Raw genomic sequence first — 22,190 nt, forward strand, 5'->3', positions numbered from 1 at the left:
AATGCAAAGACAACATGGAAGTTTGTCTTAAAACATGACAAACTGAGATTTGTAGACCAAGACATTGGTATCTCATACAAATCTGAAGTTTTAAGACAAGCAGGTAAAACCAGTGGGAGAAACAAAAGTTGGTACAATTTGAATTATCTAGAACCAGTCACAGTCACTGGCACTGCAGGGTCAGTTGACATGTCACGTGTAGACAGACTTCAAACAAGTATAGATTGGGCTGAACCATCTGATAAATGTCAAGATGAAAATGTCCCGGTAATCAAGGTGTAATTTGAAGCTGCAAAACAGGATGAACTCAATAGTTAGAGAAATTTTGGAGTGTTTGAAGTCAGAGACATTGGCCAAAAGATGGTGTCTACAAGATGGGTGTGCACCTGGAAGGAATCCCCAACAGGAATCACACCAAAAGTACACCTGGATGCTGGAAGTTTTGAGGAACTGAACATAAAAAAACTCCAAAAAGACTCACCACAAGTGCATCAGAGTCTCTGCAACTACTTCTCACAGTGATATGTTAAAAGCATTGTCAACTCCATTCCACGGACATAAAATCCACATTCTTACAGGGAATGGAGCTGTCACCTGAATTTACATTCAACCCCTGCATGAATCCAGAAGTGAAGGAACTCTGGAAACTCTGTGTGTGGTCTAGCAGATGCATCACTTTATTGGTATTGAAGAGTCAAGGAACTGTTGAAAACAGGTGGAAAGATGTCACAAGTGGATCCAGCTGGCCTTTTCAGAATGTCATGTGATTGGAGTACATGCCTGTCATGTAGATTAGTTCATGTGGGGAGCTCACAACATTTTGCCACAATAGTTACCTCTCAGCTAAAGTCAGCTTGGACACGAAGAGCATGACAGATTCTGCTTTGTAGGGATAGATATCCTTGCTGATGTAGCTGCACCAAGAAAGCTACATTAGGAATCTTCAGCCAATCCGCATGGAATTCTCATGTGCCACACAATGGGATGTACCCTTCAGTGAAGCTGAAGTTAAGCAACTCAGGTCAAAGATAGGACGATTCTGTGGGTAGCAAAGCAGAGGAAATCTAACAACATGTTTGATGCCTGCAACTTGGCATCCAGCACAGTACAAATTTTACATGAGGCAAACAAGATAGTGCACAGAATTCAATCTGAAAAAGTAGTCTTGAAGTTTCAACAGCTTGGACAAGATGACTCACTGAGGCTCGTCTTCCACATGAAAATCTCACTGATGGGGGTACTCAACGGGGACATTTTATTATGCTGATTGGAGAAGAGGGAAGATTTTCACCTCTTTTGGCAGTCAAAAAGGATTTGAAGAGTTGTACATTGTATGCTGGCAGAAGAAACCCTTGCAATTTCTGATGGTATTAACAATGTCATTTATTTGGCCATACTCTATACTGAGCTTGCCCATGTTGATGCAAAGAACACCACTCTACGAATAACTTGTGTCACAGACAGCTACTGTGGTTAATGCCATCAAATCCACCAAGTTAGCGACAGAGAAGAAGCTTCGTCTAGAGGTAATCAGCATCATGAAACTAGTCCAAGCACAGAAAATTCATCACATACTATGGTCAACTGCAAAGGAACAACTAGCTGACTATTTCACAAACAAGGGATCACCAGCTCTTATGCTGATGAAGGCACTTTATGTGAAGGCATTTGGTATCTTGAGAACTGTTTCAATATCAAGGGTTAGAATGTTCGGTTTAATATGGCTCCACCAAAGACATGCGACAGCTTACGAGTAGTTCAAAGCAAAGGAATTCGATTAAAAACTATTATGACACTTTTTTTGAAGTAAATTGTGGTAAACTATCACTGCAAGCAATGTCGAGCAGCAGCCGCCGCCGAAGGGGCAGACTGAGAGGTGGAGAGAGCACGCATCAGCACCATGTCTGAGGAAGGAAAGTTACTCATTGGCGGCCTCAACTTTGAGACGGATCAGCAGGTGCTGGAGGAGGTGTTCTGCAAGAACGGGCAGATCTCCGAGGTGCGCTTTATCAAGGACAGCGACACCCAAACGTCCTGTGGCTTCAGCTTCATCACCTTTGAGAACCTGTGTGATGCCCACGATGCAAAACAGGCAATGAATGGCAAGTCTCTGGACAGCTGCCAGCTCCAGGTGGACCACGCTGAGAAGAAGTTGGGATGCGTCGGTGGCTATGGCGGAGGAGGATGAAGTTATGGCCGCAGGCGAGGTGGTGGATACGGCGCCCGGCAGTGTGACTCAAGGGACAACGTCTACTGCCATGATGGCTACTCCCGTTTTATTGTGTTCAGTTCTGGTCACCTCATTATAGGAAGGATGTGGAAGCTATGGAGAGGGTGCAGAGGAGATTTACCAGGATGTTGCCTGGTTTGGAGAACAAGTCATATGAAGCAAGGTTAGCAGAGCTGGGACTTTTCTCTTTGGAGCGTAGAAGAATGAGAGGGGACTTGATAGAGGTCTACAAGATTATGAGAGGCATAGATAGGGTGGATAGTCAGTACCAGTTTCCCAGGGCACCAATAGCAAACACCAGAGGGCATATGTACCAAATTAAGGGAGGAAAGTTTAGGGGAGACATCAGGGGTAAGTTTTTTACACAGAGGGTTGTGAGTGCCTGGAATGACTTGCCAGGGATGGTGGTGGAGGCTAAAACATTAGGGCTATTTAAGAGCGTCCTGGACAGACACATGGATGAAAGAAAAATGCAGGGTTATAGGGTAGTGTGGGTTTAGTACTTTTTCTTAAGGATTATATGGGTCGGCACAACATGGAGGGCTGAAGGGCCTGTACTGTGCTGTAGTGTTCTATGGTTCTAAGAAGCAAGTGAAGGCAAAGCAAGTTTGTGGGATGTGCCCTGTTGGTGCACAGCTGGAGTTGGAGTTCCAATGCCCATCCAACTAACCTGGGTACGAAGATGGAACACTCTAAACACTGAACTGAATTGGAGAAGTCAAGAACGGCTCCTTCAGCAGCAAAATCTAGGCCTGGACCGATTTGCTGACAAGGGGGCCCGGGCCCTAGTATGAGGTTGGGACAATTTAAATGCCAGTCCAGGTACTCTGGGGCTTCTCTCTCCACAAGACTAAGACTGTGAGACCACCTCCATCTACTGTGCGATCGTATCTGCGAACTTTGCAGTGATTTGCCCGGGTTTGCCCAGAGGTGTTGGGGAGGTTTAAACTAATTAGGCAGAGAGATGGAAACCGGAGTGATAGTTTTGAGGATTGCCAGTTTGTTTACAAATAGAGGCAGTGCGTAGTGAGATTGCTAGCAAGATTGCAATCTGCAGGATGAATTGTCAAGTAAAAGGAGGATAATCAAACTTAGGACTGAAGGTGCTGTATTGGAATGCAAGCAGTATACGGACATGTAGCACATTTAGTGATTTAAGACCGTAAAATATAGAAGCAGAAGTAGGCCATTCGGTCCATTGAGTCTGCTCCGCCATTCAATCATGGGCTGATCCAATTCTTCCAGTCATCTCCACTCCCCTCCTTCTCCCCATACTCTTTGATGCCCTGGCTAATCAAGAACCTATCTGTTCTCTGCTTTAAATGCACCCATTGACTTGGCTACCACAGCTGCTCGTGGCAACAAATTTCACAGATTTGCCACCCTCTGACTAAAGTAATTTCTCCACATCTCTGTTCTAAGTGGACGTCCTTCAATCCTGAAGTCGTGCCCTGTTGTCCTAGACTCCCCTACCATGGGACATAACTTTGCCATAACTAAGCCCAGTCTCTCTAACCTCTCTGCGTAAGACAGTCCGGACATCCCAGGAATTAACCTTGTGAATCTATGCTGCACTTCCTCTACAGCCAGGATGTCCTTCCTTAACCCTGGAGACCAAAACTGTACACAACACTCCAGGTGTGGTCTCACCAGGGCCCTGTACAAATGCAAGAGGATTTCCTTGCTCTTGTGCTCAATTCCCTTTGCAATAAAGGCCAACATTCCATTAGCCTTCTTCACTACCTGCTGCACTTGCTCATTTACCTTCAGTGATTGATGAACAAGGACTCCTAGATCTCTTTGTATTTCTCCCTTACCTAACTTTACACCGTTCAGATGATAATCTGCCTTCCTGTTCTTACTCACAAAGTGGATAACCTCACACTTATTCACATTAAACATCATCTGCCAAGTATCTGCCCACTCACTCAGCCTATCCAAGTCACCCTGAATTCGCCTAACATCCTCATCACATGTCACACTGCCACCCAGCTTAGTATCATCAGCAAATTTGCTGATGTTATTCTTAATGCCTTCATCTAAATCGTTGATGTAAATCGTAAACAGCTGTGGTCCCAATACCGAGCCCTGTGGCACCCCACTAGTCACCACCTGCCATTCCAAGAAACACCCATTCACCGTTACCCTTTGCTTTCTATCTGCCAACCAGTTTTCTATCCATGTCAATATCTTCCCCCCAATGCCATGAGCTCTGATTTTACCCACCAATCTCCTATGTGGGACCTTATCAAATGTCTTCTGAAAATCGAGGTACATTACATCCACTGGATCTCCCTTGTCTAACTTCCTGGTTACATCCTCGAAAAACTCCAATAGATTAGTCAAGCATGATTTGCCCTTGGTAAATTCATGCTGGCTCGGCCCAATCCTATCACTGCTATCTAGATATGCCACTATTTCATCTTTAATAATGGACTAGCGTCTTCCCCACTACTGATGTTAGGCTGACAGGACGATAGTTCTCTGTTTTCTCCCTCCCTCCTTTCTTAAAAAGTGGGATAACATTAGCCATTCTCCAATCCTCAGGAACTGATCCTGAATCTAAGGAACATTGGAAAATGATTACCAATGCATCCACAATTTCCAGGGCCACCTCCTTTAGTACCCTAGGATGCAGACCATCTGGACCTGGGGATTCGTAACCCTTCAGTCCCATCAGTCTACTCATCACTGTTACCTTCCTAATGTCAATCTGTTTCATTTCCTCTGTTACCCTATGTCCTTGGCCCATCCATACATCTGGGAGATTGCTTGTGTCTTCCCTAATGAAGACAGATCTAAAGTACTTATTAAGTTCTTCTGCCATTTCTCTGTTTCCCATAACAATTTCACCCAATTCATTCTTCAAGGGCCCAACATTGTTCTTAACTATCTTCTTTCTCATCACATACCTAAAAAAGGCTTTTGCTATCCTTGTTTATATTCCTGGCTAGCTTGCGTTCGTACCTCATTTTTTCTCCCCATATTGCCTTTTTAGTTAAGTTCTGTTGTTCCTTAAAAATTTCCCAATCATCTGTTTTCCCACTCACCTTAGCTCTTTCATACTTCCTTTTTTTTTCAATGCTATGCAATCTTTGATTTCCTTTGTCAACCACTGTGGCCCCTTTCCCCCCTTTGAATTCTTCCTTCTCCGGGGAATGAACTGATTTTGCACCTTGTGCATTATTCCCAAGAATACCTGCCATTGCTGTTCCACTGTCTTTTCTGCTAGGATATCTGTCCAGTTAACTTTGGCCAGCTCCTCCCTCATGGCTCCATAGTCTCCTTTGTTCAACTGTAACACTGACGCCTCCGATCTGCCCTTATCTTTCTCAAATTGCAGATAAAAACTTATCATATTATGGTCACTACCTCCTAATGGCTCCTTTACTTCAAGATCACTTATCAAATCCTGTTCATTACACAACACTAAATCCAGAGTAGCCTTGTCCATGGTCGGCTCTCGTACAAGCTGTTCCAAGAATGCATCCCGTAGGCACTCTACAAACTCCCTATCCTGGGGTCCAGCACCAACCTGATTCTCCCAGTTCACCTGCATGTTGAAATCCCCCATAACTACTGCGACATTACCTTTGCCACATGCCAATGTTAACTCCCTATTCAAATTGCACCCAATATCCATGCTACTGTTTGGTGGCCTGTAGACAACACCCATTAGGGTCTTTTTGCCCTTACTGTTCCTCAGTTCTATCCACACAGACTCTACTTCTCCTGACCCTATGTCCCCCCTTGCAAAGGACTGAATCTCATTCCTCACCAACAGGGCCACCCCAACCCTCTGCCCACATTTCTGTCCCTATGATAGCACATATACCCTTGTACATTCATTTCCCAGGTCTGATCTCCCTGTAGCCATGTCTCCGTTATCCCAACAACATCATGTTACCCATTTGCACCTGAGCTTCAAGCTCATCCGCCTTATTTCTGACACTTTGTGCATTCAGATATAGAATTTTTAGCCCGTTTCTCCTCTCTGTTTAAACCGCTGCCTATTGTACTTAACCCAGCTCCCCGAACTCCCATCGGACTATACGCCCCTTGAATTTTGTTGTCCTTCCTAAATTTACTTATTCTTTCTGCACATTTAACTGCATGTTTCTTCAGACCATCCCTCTGTACATGTGCCCTCCTTATCACTTGTTCCGCCTCACCTTTCTCTACTACACACTTAATATTCCGGAACTGTGTAATCCCCACCTGTCCTTTATTCTTCATCTCGCTATCCTCTCTCACATTCTGGATCCCTGCCCCCTGCAAATTTAGTTTAAACCCCCCTCCGAGAAGCACTAGCAAACTTTCCTGCAAGAATGTTAGTACCGCTCCAGTTCAGGTGTAAACCGTCCCGTCGGAACAGATCCCACCTTCCCTGGAACAAAGCCCAATTATCTAAAAACCTGAAGCCGTCCCCCCTGCACCATCCTCTCAGCCACGTATTAATCTGTATAATCCTTCTGTTCCTTGCTTCACTCGCACGTGGCACAGGTAGCAATCCTGAGATTGTTATCCTGGAGGTCCTGCCCTTCAACTTCACACCTAACTCCCTGCACTCACTACGCAGGACCCCCTCAGTCATCCTACCCATCCTATCCTTCCTTCTGTAAGTTTTTAAAAGTTTTCCAATCCTTTATCTTTCCACTGTCTTTGGCTTCCTTGTATGCCCTCTCTTTTGCTTTTACTTTGGCTCTGACTTCACTTGTCAGCCACAGTAGTGTCCTCCTTCTATTCAAAAATTTGTGGGTGAGGTGTGGGCATCACTAGATTGTGGCTGAAAGAAGATTATAGGATACACAGTTTTGAAAGGACAGGCAGGTAGGCAGAGTGTAGGGCGGGGCTCTGTCGGTAAAAAATGAAATAAAATCCTTAGAGGTAACATAGGATTGGAAAGTGAGGAATATTTATGGGTAGAGTTACAGTGGTAAAAGTATTCCCCCCCCCCCCCCCCCCCGGAAGCTTGCACGATTTATTGTTTTACAAATTGAATCACAATGGATTTAATTTAACTTTTTTGACACTGATCAACAGAAAAGACTCTTTTGTGTCAAAGTAAAATGAGATCTCTACAAATTGGTCTAAATTTATTAGTTATTAAACAAAATAATGAAGGGCATGAGTAATTATGCAATCAAGTCAGTATTTAATAGGCAGCAATTGCAGCCTTGAATCTGTGTGAATAGGTCTCTATCGGCTTTTGCACATCTGGACATAGCATTTTTTTCCACATTCTTTATAAAACTGCTCACGCTCTGTCAGATTGCTTGGAGAGCATGAGTCCCTTTCAAGACCAGCCACAAATTCTCAGTTGTATTGAAATCTGGACTTGTGACTTGGCTACTCCAGGACATTAACTTTGTTGTTTTTAAGCCATTCCCATGTAGCTTTGGCTTTATGCTTGGGGTCATTGTCTTGCTGGAAAACAAATCTCCCAAGTCGCAGTTCTCTTGCAGACTGCATCAGGTTTTCCTCCAGGATTTCCCTGTATTTTGCTGCATTCATTTTACCCTCTACCTTCACAAGCCTTCTGGGGCCTGCTGAAGTGAAGCATCCCCACAGCATGATGCAGCCACCACTATGCTTCACGGTAGGGATGGTGTTTTGATGATGTGCGGTGTTTGGCTTATGCCAAACATTGCGTTTAGCTTGATGGCTAAAATGTTCAATTTTGGTTTCATCAGACCATGGAATCTTCTTCCAGCTGACTGAGTCTCCACATGACTTCTGGCAAACTCTAGCTGAGATTTCATGTGAGTTTTTTTTTCAACGGTGGCTTTTTCTTTTCGTTTCTCCCATAAAGCTGTGACTGGTGAAGCATCCGGGCAGCAGTTGTCATTTGCGTAGTCTCCCCCATTTCAGTCACTGAAGCTTGCAACTCCCCTAGAGTTGTCATAGGTCTCGTGGCCTCCCTCACTAGTCCCCTTCTTGCATGGTCACTCAGTTTTTGAGGATGGCCTGCTCTAGGCAGATTTACATCTATGCCATATTCTTTCCATTTCTTGATTATTAACTTAACTGTACTCCTAGAGATATTCAGTGACTTGGAAATTTTCCTGTATCCATCTCCTGACTTGTGCTTTTCAATAACCTTTTAATGGAGTTGTTTGGCATATTCTTTTATCTTCATGGTGTAGTTTTTGCCAGGATACTGACTCACTAACAGATGAACTTTCCAGATACAGGTGTATTTTTACTACAATCAGTTGAAACACCTTGACTGCACACAGATCTCCAAAAACAGATCTCTATTTAACTAATTATGTGACTTCTGAAACCAATTGGCTGCTCCAGTGATGATTTGGTGTGCCATATTAAAGGGAGTGAATACTTCTGCAATAATTTTTTGTTTTATATTTGTAATTAATTTGGATCACTTCGCAGAAATCTGTTTTCACTTTGACATAAAAGTCTTTAATGTTGATCAGTATAAAGAAAAACAAGTTTAATTCACTGTGATTCAATGTTGTAAAACAATAAAACATAAAAACTTCTGGGGGGTGTGAATACATTTTATAGGCACTAAGAAATCACAAGGGTAAAAAGACCCTGACAGGAGTTGTATACAGGCCACCAAATTGCCAGGAAGTGAGGTACAACTTACAATAGGAGATGGAAAAGTCTTGTCAAAAGGATGATTTCATAGTTATGGATGATTTCAATATGCAGGCAGATTGAGAAAAATCATGTTGGTGCTGAATCCTAAGAGGAGAAATTTGTGGAATGCCCTTGAGATGGCTTGTTAGAGCAGCTTGTGGTTGAACCCATCAGGAAATCAGCTGTTCTGGATTCGGTGCTGTGCAGTGAACCAGAATTTATTACAGCTAGATTGATTGGAAGAGGATACCAGCAGGGATGGTGACAGAACAGCAATGGCTTGAGTTTCTGGGACCAATTCGGAAGGCGCAGTGTATAACAGGAAGTATTCCAAAGGCAGGATAACACAACCATGGCTGTCAAAGCCAACGTAAAAGCCACTCCCCAGGAGGATGTCCGTACTGTGCCCTGTGCTGCCTCTCTCCCCGGGAGGAGGTCTGTACCGTGCCCTGCCTCGCCCCGGGAGGAGGTCTGTACCGTGCCCTGCCTCTCTCCCCGGGAGGAGGTCTGTACCGTGCCCTGCCTCTCTCCCCGGGAGGAGGTCCGTCCTGTGCCCTGCCTCTCTCCCTGGGAGGAGGTCTGTACCTTGCTCTACCTCTCTCCCTGGGAGGAGGTGTGTACCGTGCCCTACCTCTCTCCCTGCGAGGAGGTGTGTACCGTGCCCTGCCTCTCTCCCTGGGAGGAGGTCTGTACCGTGCCCTGCCTCTCTCCCTGGGAGGAGGTCAATACCGTGCCCTGCCTCTCTCCCCGGGAGGAATTCTGTACTGTGCCCTGCCTCTCTCCCCGGGAGGAGGTCGTACCGTGCCCTGCCTCTCTCCCCAGGAGGAGGTCTGAACCGTGCCCTGCCTCTCTCCCCGGGAGGAGGTCTGTACCGTGCCCTGCCTCTCTCCCCGGGAGGAGGTCTGTACTGTGCCCTGCCTCTCTCCCCGGGAGGAGGTCTGTACCGTGCCCTGCCTCTCTCCCCGGGAGGAGGTCCGTACTGTGCCCTGCCTCTCTCCCCGGGAGGAAGTCTGTACTGTGCCCTGCCTCTCTCCCCGGGAGGAAATCTGTACTGTGCCCTGCCTCTCTCCCCGGGAGGAGGTCCGTACCGCGCCCTGCCTCTCTCCCCGGGAGGTGGTCCGTACCGTGCCCTGCCTCTCTCCCCGGGAGGAGGTCTGTACCGTGCCCTGCCTCTCTCCCCGGGAGGATGTCTGTACCGTGCCCTGCCTCTCTCCCCGGGAGGAGGTCTGTACTGTGCCCTGCCTCTCTCCCCGGGAGGAGGTCAGTATCGTGTCCTGCCTCTCTCCCCGGCAGGAAGTCTGTACCGTGCCCTACCTCTCTCCCCGGGAGGAGGTCTGTACCGTGCCCTGCCTCTCTCCCCGGGAGGAGGTCTGTACCGTGCCCTGCCTCTCTCCCCGGGAGGAGGTCTGTACTATGCCCTGCCTCTCTCCCCGGGAGGAGGTCTGTACTGTGCCCTGCCTCTCTCCCCGGGAGGAGCTGTACCGTGCCCTGCCTCTCGCCCCGGGAGGAGGTCTGTACGGTGCCCTGCCTCTCTCCCCGGGAGGAGGTCTGTACCGTGCCCTGCCTCTCTCCCCGGGAGGAGGTCTGTACCGTGCCCTACCTCTCTCCCCGGGAGGAGGTCTGTATCGTGCCCTGCCTCTCTCCCCGGGAGGAAGTCTGTACTGTGCCCTGCCTCTCGCCCCGGGAGGAGGTCTGTATCGTGCCCTGCCTCTCTCCCCGGGAGGAAGTCTGTACTGTGCCCTGCCTCTCGCCCCGGGAGGAGGTCTGTATCGTGTCCTGCCTCTCTCCCCGGGAGGAGGTCTGTACCGTGCCCTGCCTCTTTCCCCGGGAGGAGGTCTGTACCGTGCCCTGCCTCTCTCCCCGGGAGGAGCTGTACCGTGCCCTGCCTCTCGCCCCGGGAGGAGGTCTGTACGGTGCCCTGCCTCTCTCCCCGGGAGGAGGTCTGTATCGTGCCCTACCTCTCTCCCCGGGAGGAGGTCTGTATCGTGCCCTGCCTCTCGCCCCGGGAGGAGGTCTGTACCGTGCCCTGCCTCTCTCCCCGGGAGGAGGTCTGTAACGTGCCCTGCCTCTCGCCCCGGGAGGAGGTCTGTATCGTGCCCTGCCTCTCTCCCCGGGAGGAGGTCTGTACCGTGCCCTGCCTCTCTCCCCGGGAGGAGGTCTGTACCGTGCCCTGCCTCACAAGTCAGGCCCTCTACATACAGACTTGGGAAGCTTTCTCAAAAACATTTTCATACATTCCACGTTGTCCAGATCCTTAACAAATACTATGTGGCTGAGTCATACTGGAGATATCTGACTGGCTGGGTTTGAGTCCTGTGTGCCCACCGGGTGGGGTTGGGCAAGAAACTTGTGTCCTGGTACTGATTGACTTGAATTTCAGCTTTACAGACAAACTATAGAAAAATGAAATCAAATGTACAAGTTATTAAATGTTTACAGACAAACAGGTGAATATACAAACATAAACATTCCTAATGAGAGCTAAAACTACAAGGGAATAAAAGAATAAAATCAACAATCTGGACCCTAATCCAACAACTGCATTAGATTGGAAATAGATATGTAACTCCTTTATTGAAATGAGGCAGATAAACAAACGTACAGACCAGGCACTTTAACCTGGGGTATTTAAAAGTGAAGTAGAATATATACTGAGTTTACTATTGTTAATGTTCACATTGTAGGAGGTAACGCGTAGAAGATTGGCTGGTGAACAACAGGGAGTATCCTTAAGCAAGTTACCGAGTCTGTTGATGACAAAGGTTAAAAAGTGAGCTGCAACAGGAATAGAGAGAGATGGATTCAGTAAGTGTGTGAAGGGCTGGCAAATACACCCAGTGGCTACTTTATTAGGTAGAGGAGTGAAACCCAGTGTGGTTTTCTCCTGCTGTAGTCCATCGACTTCAAGGTTCATGTGTGCATTCAGAGATGCTCTTCTGCACACCACTGTAGTAAGGCATGGTTATTTAAGTTACTTTCACGGTTCTGTCATCCTGAACCAGTCTGGCCATTCTCCTCTGATTGCTCTCATTAACAAGACATTTTCACTCTTACGTGGCTGCTCACTGGATGGTTTTGTTTTTTGCTCCATTCTGTGTAAACTCAAGAGACTGTTCTGCATGAAAATCCTAGATCAGTTTCTGAGGTACTCAGACCATTGCATCAGGCACCCAACAATTATTCCAAGGTCACAGTCACTTGGGTTACATTTCTTCCGTGTACTGATGTTTGGTTTCAACCACCAAACTGCTTGACCATGTCTGCATTGAGTTGCTGCCACATAATTAGCTGATTAAGTATATGCACGAATGAGTAGGTGTACCTAACAAAATGTTCACTGAGTGTAGAGTGCAGCGTGGGGAAATGTGGTGGTCCACCTTGGCAAGGAGAATAAAAAAACACTTAAATGGTGAGGTATTACACAGAGATGGGAGGTGGGCCTGATTTACAACAGCTGGTGCAGAATATCATTTATAGGAGTGAAAAGGTAGTGGGTCACCAATCCAGCAGACATTGGTCCTTCAACCTACAGTCTCTGACTCGGACTCCCAGGCCTGATTGAGAGTTCGGGGCCAAGGACTGACAGTCAGAATGTAGCCTGTCTGTGTAGATGAGGGGGTGGGAAAAGGGCTTGTTTTGTTCTGTTGCTGTTGCTATTTGCGTTATTGTATGTTGTGTTGAACATCGAGGATGTGCTATGTTGGCACTGGAATGTGTGCAAACACTTGCACGCTGCCCCCAGCACGGGAAGGTGTGTGTTGGGTATTAACACAAATGACGCATTTCACTGAATTTTGATGTAACGGTAATAAATGTAACTCAATCAATTGCCATTGATAGCATTATTAAGGACCCCCATCATCCAGGACATGCCCTCTTGTCACTGTCAGTCAGGAAGGAGGTACAGAAGCTTGAAGGCACACTCAGCTATTGAGGAACAGCTTCTTCCCCTCTGTCATCCCATTCGTAAATGGACATTGAACCCATGAACCTTACCTCTTTTTTTCTTATTACTTCTGTTTTTCCACTATTTTTAATTTAATTATTTAATGTGCATATTTATACTTACTGTAATTTACTTATTTTTATTTTCTATATTATCATGTATTGCATTGTACTGCTGCAGCTAAGTTAACACATTTCATGATGTATGCTGATTGTGATCAGTCTGATGGGCTTGTCTTTCCCTGTGCAGGAAGAGCTGAAGGTGCAGCAGAAGACAGTGGAGTATCAGCTCATCCAGCTTCAGCACAGCCTGGAACTCGTGCAGTTCCAGAAGGAGCACGTGAAGGTACGTGGGAGAAGAGACCCCTCAACTCAGGATTCCCTCGAGCTTGTGATGGCTGAAGATTTTGTGCTAACAATTATTTCCATGGGCAGAGAAGGTGACTGTTTGACCTATTAAATCTCTGCTGGCTCTCAAAGTGATCCCCTTAGTCAGACTGCACAAGTACACTGTCATGTAGACTCCTGCATCAATCCAGAACATAATCTATAATGAGGCTGCATACCAAGTTAAGAGCCCATGGTATTACAGGGAAGTTACTAAGACGGTTAGAGCACTGACTGATTGGTAGGAGGCAGCAAGTGGGAATAAAAGGATCCTTGTCTGCCAGTGACTAGAGGTGTTCTGCAGGGGTTGGTGTTGGGACTACTTTTTATATACTATATATCAATGATTTGGATGATGGAATAGATGGTTTTGTTGCCAAGACTGCAGATGATACGAAGATTGGTGGGGGGGCAAGTAATGTTGAGGAAACAAGTAGGATGCAGAAGGACTTAGACAGATTAGAGAATGGGCAAAAGAGTAGCAAATGAAATACAATGAGGAAAATGCATGGTCATGCACTTTGGTAGTAGAAATAAATGTGTGGACTATTTTCTAAACAGAGAGAAAATCCATGAACCTGAGATGCAGAGGGACTTAGGAGACCTTGTGCAGTACACCCTGAAAGTTAACTTGCAGTTTGAGTCAGTGGTGAGGAAGGCAAATGCCATATTAACATTGATTTCAAGAGGTCTAGAATACAAGAGCAAGGATGTGATGCTGAGACTTTATAAGGCACTGGTGAGGCCTCGCCTTGTGTATTGTGAACAGTTTTGGGCCCCTCAGCTTAGAAGAGATGTACTGGTGTTGGACAGGGTCCAGAGGAGGTTCACAAGGACGATTCCAGGAATGAAAGGGTTATCATACAAGGAACATTTGATGGCTCTGAGTCTGTACTCGCTGGAATTCAGAAGGATGAATGGGGGATCTCATTGAAACCTTTCGAATTTTGAAAGGCCTAGACCGGGTAGATGTTGAAAGGATGCTTCCCATGGTGGGAGAGTCTAGGCCAAGAGGGCACAGCCTCAGGATAGAAGAACGCCTTTTCAAAACAGTGATGCGGAGAACTTTCTTTAGCCAAAGGGTGGTGAATTTATGGAATTTGTGGCCACATGCAGCTGTGGAGGCCAGGTCATTGGGTGTATTTAAGGCAGAGATTGATAGGTTCTTGATTGGACATGGCATCAAAGGTTACGGGGAGAAGGTCAGGAACTGGGGTTGAGGAGGAGATAGAAAAAAGGATCAGCCATGATTGAATGGCAGAGCAGACTTGATGGGCCAGATGGCGTAATTCTGCTCATATGTCTTATGGTCTCTTGCACTACCACAGATTTTTTTCTGATTGTGTTTCTGCACTAAAATCTTGTTTTGCACATTCCCTATTTTCACATTGTATTATAAAACCTTCTCTATTGTAACAGACTGCACCCACTTCTCTTCCTTCACACACTACATTAGGCATACTGCTAGTGTCTTCCACAGTGAAGACTGACACAACATACTCATTTAATCCTATCTCCTGTTATTATTTCTCCTGGCTCATTTTCTAGCAGTCCTATATCCACTCTCATTTCTCTTTTATTTTTAACATACTTGAAAAAACTTTTACTATCCACTTTGATATTATTTGCCAGCTTGCTTTCATATTTCATCTTTTCCCTTCTAATCATTTTTTTCATTGCTTTCTATAGGTTTTTAAAAACTTTCCAATCCTCTATCTGCCCACTAATTGTTGCTTTGTTGTATGCCCTTTCTTTTGCTTTTACAATAGCTTGTTACCACAGTTGTACTATTTTACCATTTGAGTATTTCTTCATTTTTGGAAGACCCATGTTCTGCACCTTCCTCATTTTTCCCAGAAACACACACCATTGCTGCACTGCTGAAGCCCCTGCCAGCATCTCCTTCCAATTTACTTTGGCCAACTCCTCTTTCATACCACTGTAATTTCCCTTACTGCTCTGAAATACTGCTACATCAGACTTTACTTCTTCCCTATCAAATTTCAAGTTGAACGCAATCGTATTGTTATCACTGGTTCCTAAGGGTTCTTCTACCTTAAGCATCCTCACCGCCTCCAGTTCATTACATAACACCCAATCCAGTATAGCTGATCCCTTAGTAGACTCAATGGCAAACTGCTCTAAAAAAACTATTTTGTAGGCATTCAACAAACTCACTATCTTGAGATCCAATACCAACCTGATTTTCCCAATTGACCTGCATATTAAAATCTCCCATGACTGCCATAACATTACCCTTTTGACTCACCTTTTCTATTTACTGTTATAACCTGTGGTCCACCTCCCAGCCACTGTTGGGAGGCCTATATATAACAGCCACCAATGTCCTTTTACTCTTGCAGTTTCTTAACTCAACTCACAAGGATTCAACATCTTCTGATCCTATGTCACATCTTTCTAAGATTTAACACCATTCTTTACCAATAGAACCACACCACCCCTCTGCCTACCTTCTTATCCCTCTGATATAATGTGTAACCTTGGACATTCAGCTCCCAACTACAACCATCCTTCAGCCACAATTCAGTGATGGCCACAGCATCATACCTGGCAATCTGCAATATTGCAATAAGATCATCCACCTTATTTCTTATGTAACTCTCGTTCGGCTAGTGGCCTAATCCAGGGAAGACAGTCCTTGGCTCGGCCAAACTTAAGAAATCTTGTTTGGATGGATGCTGCATGACGTGTTCCCCGTTACAAGTCAGTACCACGAAATAACAAATTGTACAGAATATGCAATTAAATGACTGAGCTTTATAATTCTTAATTTGACTAAATGGTTAGTAAAGAAACAAAACAAAGAAAAGGGTCATTCTCATGAAACAGTCTAATGCGCAATGTTGGAGCTCACTGGTTTCCTGTCGACCTCCTCCCAGTGAAGCTGACCCTTGGACCCTCACTCCAAGTCCACTCCATCCAGCGGTCTACCAGCTCTCTCCATTTGTGTCTTCTCTCATCATCTCTTCCCAGCAAAAGACCGCAAAATCCCTTCTCCCAGACCCACAAGAAACAACAACATCCCTCTCTTTGGATAGCCCCACATTCCAAAGCCCCGTTTTCTCTAGCTATAACCCAAACATTCCTACAGAGAAACCATTATATTAGCAGTGAAACCTCACCACGCGTTACACATTTAGAATCAACACCCTGAGTACTGTATTTACTGTCCTTTTTGACTCTGCATCCCTAATGATTTGATACTCAGCCTTTTGGCTGCAACTAAGTCCCATCACCGGCCTACCCTTCCTGACAACCTAACTGCACGCTATCTTTACTTTTTTTACGATCTGTCCTTCCCTGAGTCCCTTCACTCCGGGTCCCACCCCCCCCTGCCAAGTTAGTTTAAACCTTCCCCAACAGCTCTAACAAACATTGCCATGAGAATATTGGTTCCCCCTTGGGTTCAGGTGCAACCATCACTTTTGAACAGGTCATGCCACCCCCAGAAGAGATCCCAAATATCCAGGAACCTGGGTGCCCCCTGCACCAGCTTCTCAGCCACGCATTTATCTGTCAAATCATCCTGTTTCTACCCTCACTGGTGTGTGGCACGGGTAGCAATCCAGAAATTACTATCCGGGAAGTCCTGCTTCTCAGCTTTCTACCTAGCTCTCTTTTCAGGACCTCTTTGCTTTTCCTTTCTACGTCATTGGTGCCAATATGTACCAAGGCATCTGGCTGTTCCCCCTCCCTCCCCAAAATGTTGTGGACACGATCTGACATCCCTGACCTGGGACCTGGGAGGCAACATACTATTTGTTCACATCCTGTTTGTTCCCCATAGTGTTCTACCTAAAGGTATATAAGTACATGAGGGGCAACATAGCATTCAGTTAGGGTTGCATGATTCATGAACGTGATGGTTGTGGGTAATTAGTTGCTGTTGAAAGACTCCATTTTGCAGTGAATGGAGTGAGACGCGTTTTCACTGCGGCTCTACTTTTTATATCTTACATTCCACTAATAGATCCGTTTTAAGTTTGAAGATTTACTATTTTTGTTGAAGGATTTATGACTTAACTACGATGGCAGGAAGTCAATCCGGTATTGAATTGAGAGGCGGCAAGACCCTTCCCGAAACAGAACAAATAAAGAAATCAGAGGAACTTTTTACTTTAGAAAAAATACTCTCTTCAACACAAGATGTGAAACTTGAATTTGGTTTGCTTAACACTAAGATTGATAAACTGACAGATGCTAATGGAAAGCTTGAAAAATCCATCTCTGCTGTTCAAGAATCTGAAGAATTTAGATTTTCAATTTCAGACACTCAAACAGACCACTTATCGAATTGAGAGGGAGCAGGAATCATTCAGGCAAACTTAATGAGCAAGAATTGAAGATGTCATCTATGGAAAAGAAAATTAATGAAGTTACTTTGGAACTATCAAGAACGAAGAAAAAAATGATAGATTTAGACAGCAGAATGCGCAGGAGGATTTTTCAGAAATGCTATGTTCACTTTTTAGTGAGATTCTTGAAGCGAACCCTATACTCGATAGAGCTTATCGAATTCCACGATCTAAACCCTCAACCGAATTACGTCCATGACCGCTGATACTTTGCTTGCGCTATTTTACAACCAAAGAAGCTATACTCCGAAAGGCAAGGAAAAGGGGTAAGCTTATCTACAATGCAATAGAAAGTTGTATAGTGGAGGACTTTGCTCCTGAGATTTTTGCAGAAAGAAGAAAATATTAGGAATTGATGGTTGAATTATATGAAAGAAAATGTCGTCAGTTATCCGGTACGTCTGATAATTTTTCCGCCTGACTCTCAGCCACAAAAGATTAATTCTCCAGATGAAGGCTGGGAATTTATTAAGGGATATAAGTCTATGCTGAATGTAACTTGAATAGGTAATTCTGAGCTGGGAGATGTTTATAGATGCCTTGAGGAAAGTCTGTTCTATGCTTTATGGATATCCATACGGGACCTGGTTGATTTAAATTTTTTTTCACTTGCCTTAATATAGCTTTGGGTTTGATGTATATATATATTTACTTATTTTTTTGTATGATTTGTAAGTTTTTAAATTTCAGTCATAATATATTATTTTCTTGGATTTATCCTTTTCTGAATACATGATTAATATACTTCAGATTGTTACGTACCCCGTAACTGGGTCACTTACCAGCAAAGATAGAGAGGTCCGTTGAAGTCTGATGGTACTATTTTTAACAGTATTTATTGATAAAAATACACAAAAATAATATCAATGCAAACATACAGATAATATACGTCGTCAATACTAAATCTAAAAGCGCTTGTATAATAATAATAATAATCAATAAGAAATAGCTCTATCGTTGTCTAGGGGATAATGTATTGTCCGATGGAAATATAAAAGTCACTCAAGTTCATTCAAGCTGCAGCTTTTCTGGTTGGAGAGAAAGACGGAGGTTTAACTTGCCCATTCCTTTTATGATGTCAATCCTTCGAGAGTCGTTGGGGACTGGTTTCCCCTTTGTGGTTAGCTAAAGCCATGCTTCTGTGGTAAAGGCCCACCGATTCCGAGGCAAATGGAAAAGGACGCACGAGGGCTGTTCCACCGGCTTTCACTATTATGCGGTTACAGGAGTTCTAGCATTTCTTCTGGTGCGTCTGAAGGGGCTGATCCCCAGACCCTCTTTTATCCTAACTCACAGGGTCTCAGATGTCAATCAGGTTGGGATGATGCAATCCCTCCACCAACCCCCCCCTCGGTTCATTGCCTGGGGGCTTCGATGCATTGTACAGTATTCAATACACAATCCCGTTTCCAAGAGACAATAGCCGTTATCAATGGATTGTAGCGGTGTGCTACACGCAGCGCTAAAATTACGACACGGAGTCGGTAACTGCAGTCGAAGGAAAAAACTTTATTCGAAATCTTCAGCCTCACTTTTAAGCCTCCCTCAACCTGCCCCCCATCGTGCAGAGGCTCCAAAGCTCTGTGCTCGCAAACCCCGTAGGCTATCTAATTGTGAGCCGGTTCGGATGTGCCAGGAAAAGGGTCGCCACAGGATCCTCCTTTTGGAGGCCAGGATACATACCAACTCTTTGTGGATTCTGCATGTCTTTCTCTCATTTCCTGGGTCTCCTGAACTGTCTTAATAGTGATCTTGCGATTCTCAAAAAGGAGGGGGCCACGGACGTAACAAGATGAATTTAAGATGGCCGTCGCAGGTTACGTTTTAACAATTGTTAGACATAACATTATAATATTTGAAATTTGTTCATCTCTTTTATTATGTCTAAAATCGGTGAGGTAAACATATAATTTTTTTAATACAGCTGCAAAATGGAGATTGGGATTAGGGGTCATAGGTTAGCATGCGATCTTTCTATTGGATCGTTTCTCAGACTTTGGGGGAGAGGGGTGGGCTATTAGAATAGTTTTTTTTTCTCAACAGCAGTTCTGTGAGGTTATACCTTGTATCAATCATGTCGTTACTTCTGGTGTAGTCAGTGCTGTTTTTTTCCTTTGGGTCTAAGTTTGCACTTGTGCAATAGCTTTCTTTATAAAATTTTAAATTAAATCTTAAACATGGATGATAATAAATTAATATCATTTCTTGGAATTTGAACGGCATGAATCATCCTATTAAGCGTAAAAAGATTTTTAAGAAATTAAAAACACTTAATGCAGATACTATTTAAGTGGATAAATCTCCGGGTCCTGACAGGATATTCCCCAGGACCTTGAGGGAAGTTTGTGTAGAAATAGCAGGAGCTCTGACGGAGATCTTTAAGATGTCATTAGAAACGGGGATTGTGCTGGAGGATTGGCGTATTGCTCATGTGGTTCCATTTTTTAAAAAGGGTTCTAGAAGGAAGCCTAGCAATTATAGACCTGTCAGTTTGACATCAGTGGTGGGTAAATTAATGGAAAGTATTCTTGGAGATAGTATTTATAATTATCTGGATAGACGGGATCTGATTAGAAGTAGCCAGCATGGATTTGTGCGTGGAAGGTCATGTTTGACAAACCTTATTGAATTTTTTGAAGAAGTTACGAGGAATGTTGACGAGGGTAAGGCAGTGGATGTAGTCTATATGGACTTCAGCAAAGCCTTTGACAAAGTTCCACATGGAAGGTTAGATAAGAAGGTTCAGTCATTAGGTATTAATGCTGGAGTAATAAAATGGATTCAACAGTGGCTAGATGGGAGATGCCAGAGAGTAGTGGTGGATAATTGTTTATCGGGATGGAGGCCGGTGACTAGCGGGGTGCCTCAGGGATCTGTTTTGGGCCCAATGTTGTTTGTAATTGTAAAGGGTTTTTTTTCTTTGTTACTGTTGGGAAAGGGTTTCCTTTTGTTAACTAGCAGGAATGCTAATTTACTGATAACGAGAATGGTATTCCTTTGTAAACCAAATGGGGATTAATGTTCTTTCTTCTGAGTCTGTAAGCTTTTGTTGACGGGCTTTTGGGCAGATCGGCACAAGGGGGTCGAGAGAGAGGACGCAATGCTCTAAGCTGGGCGAGGATCGGACCCCAAAGGGGGGTCCGAGGCCGGGAGATTCTCCGAGGAGGGGGGGGGGGAATGAAGCTAGATGTGCTTGGTTGACCACTCGGAGGGTCCTGAGCTGTTTGGAGAGTCGAGGAGTTCGGAGGGTCCTGAGCTGCGAGTCGAGGAGTTCGGAGGGGATTGAATGGAGGCCAGAAGACTTCAGTAATTGAGCTCCAACGGTTGTGCACGAAGTGGTTTGGACTTTGATAAGTTTGGCGCCTTTTCTTTAATTTTCTCTTCATATATACTGTATCGTTATTATTCACTTAGTTATAGTAACCTTTATAAATTGTACTCATTTAATCGCATATGGTGTACTGTCTGGTTTTGGGCGAGGCGGGGACATCACACAGCATCCACACCAGCTGATTACCCAGTTTGGCGGGGCCGAAGGCTGCTCCCCCTAGAACGAGCTGAGCGAGCCTGAGGTGACCCAGGGGGTTACATAATATACATAAATGATCTGGATGATGGGGTGGTAAATTGGATTAGTAAGTATGCCGATGATACTAAGGTAGGAGGTGTTGTGGATAATGAGGTGGGTTTTCAAAGCTTGCAGGGAGATTTACGCCGGTTAGAAGAATGGGCTGAACGTTGGCAGATGGAGTTTAATGCTGAGAAGTGTGAGGTTCTACATTTTGGCAGGAATAATCCAAATAGAACATACAGGGTAAATGGTAGGGCATTGAGGAATGCAGTGGAACAGAGAGATCTAGGAATAACTGTGCATAGTTCCCTGAAAGTGGAGTCTCATGTAGATAGGGTGGTGAAGAGGGCTTTTGGAACGCTGGCCTTTATAATTCAAAGCATTGAGTACAGAAGTTGGAATGTAATGTTAAAATTGTACAAGGCATTGGTAAGGCCAAATTTAGAATATTGTGTGCAGTTCTGGTCACCGAATTATAGGAAAGATATCAATAAATTAGAGAGAGTGCAGAGACGATTTACTAGGATGTTACCTGGGTTTCAGCACTTAAGTTGCAGAGAAAGGTTGAACAAGTTAGGTCTCTATTCATTGGAGCGTAGAAGGTTGAGGGGGGATTTGATCGAGGTATTTAAAATTTTGAGAGGGATAGATAGAGTTGATGTGAATAGGCTGTTTCCATTGAGAGTAGGGGAGATTCAAACGAGAGGACATGATTTGAGAGTTAGGGGGCAGAAGTTTAAGGGAAACATGAGGGGGTATTTCTTTACTCAGAGAGTGATAACTGTGTGGAATGAGCTTCCTGTAGAAGTAGTAGAGGTCAGTTCAGTTGTGTCATTTAAGGTAAAATTGGATAGGTATATGGACAGGAAATGAGTGGAGGGTTATGGTCTGAGTGCGGGTAGATGGGACTAGGTGAGATTAAGAGTTCAGTACGGACTAGGAGGGCCGAGATGGCCTGTTTCCGTGCTGTGATTGTTATATGGTTATATATTTTTGCGCAATAAACTCATATACGGAGACAGGATGAAGATCGTTTTTTAAATTCTGGAAGGAACCTTTGTATCATTCTTTATCA

General features: G+C 44.7%; 2 protein-coding genes across 3 annotated transcripts in view; both read left to right on the forward strand.

Annotated features, from left to right (window-relative positions):
• trim25 (tripartite motif containing 25) overlaps positions 1-22,190 on the forward strand; it is a 110,627-nt gene that overhangs the window by 23,181 nt on the left and 65,256 nt on the right. For both annotated transcript variants that reach the window (XM_059948136.1, XM_059948137.1), the window contains exon 2: positions 13,032-13,127. In XM_059948136.1, coding sequence (XP_059804119.1) covers positions 13,032-13,127 — 96 coding nt within the window. The remainder of the gene's footprint in view (positions 1-13,031; positions 13,128-22,190) is intronic.
• On the forward strand, positions 1,252-2,584 carry LOC132379865 (cold-inducible RNA-binding protein A-like). Its single transcript, XM_059948144.1, has one exon. It carries the CDS (start codon positions 1,901-1,903, stop codon positions 2,186-2,188), a length of 288 nt encoding a protein of 95 aa, XP_059804127.1. The 5' UTR covers positions 1,252-1,900; the 3' UTR covers positions 2,189-2,584.

This window comes from Hypanus sabinus, chromosome 23, assembly GCF_030144855.1.
Source record: "Hypanus sabinus isolate sHypSab1 chromosome 23, sHypSab1.hap1, whole genome shotgun sequence".
Lineage (NCBI taxonomy): Eukaryota > Metazoa > Chordata > Chondrichthyes > Myliobatiformes > Dasyatidae > Hypanus > Hypanus sabinus.

Excerpts from the sequence above, each read along its gene's own strand:
- LOC132379865 (XM_059948144.1), top strand. The coding sequence starts at position 1,901 with ATGTCTGAGGAAGGAAAGTTACTCATTGGCGGCCTCAACTTTGAGACG.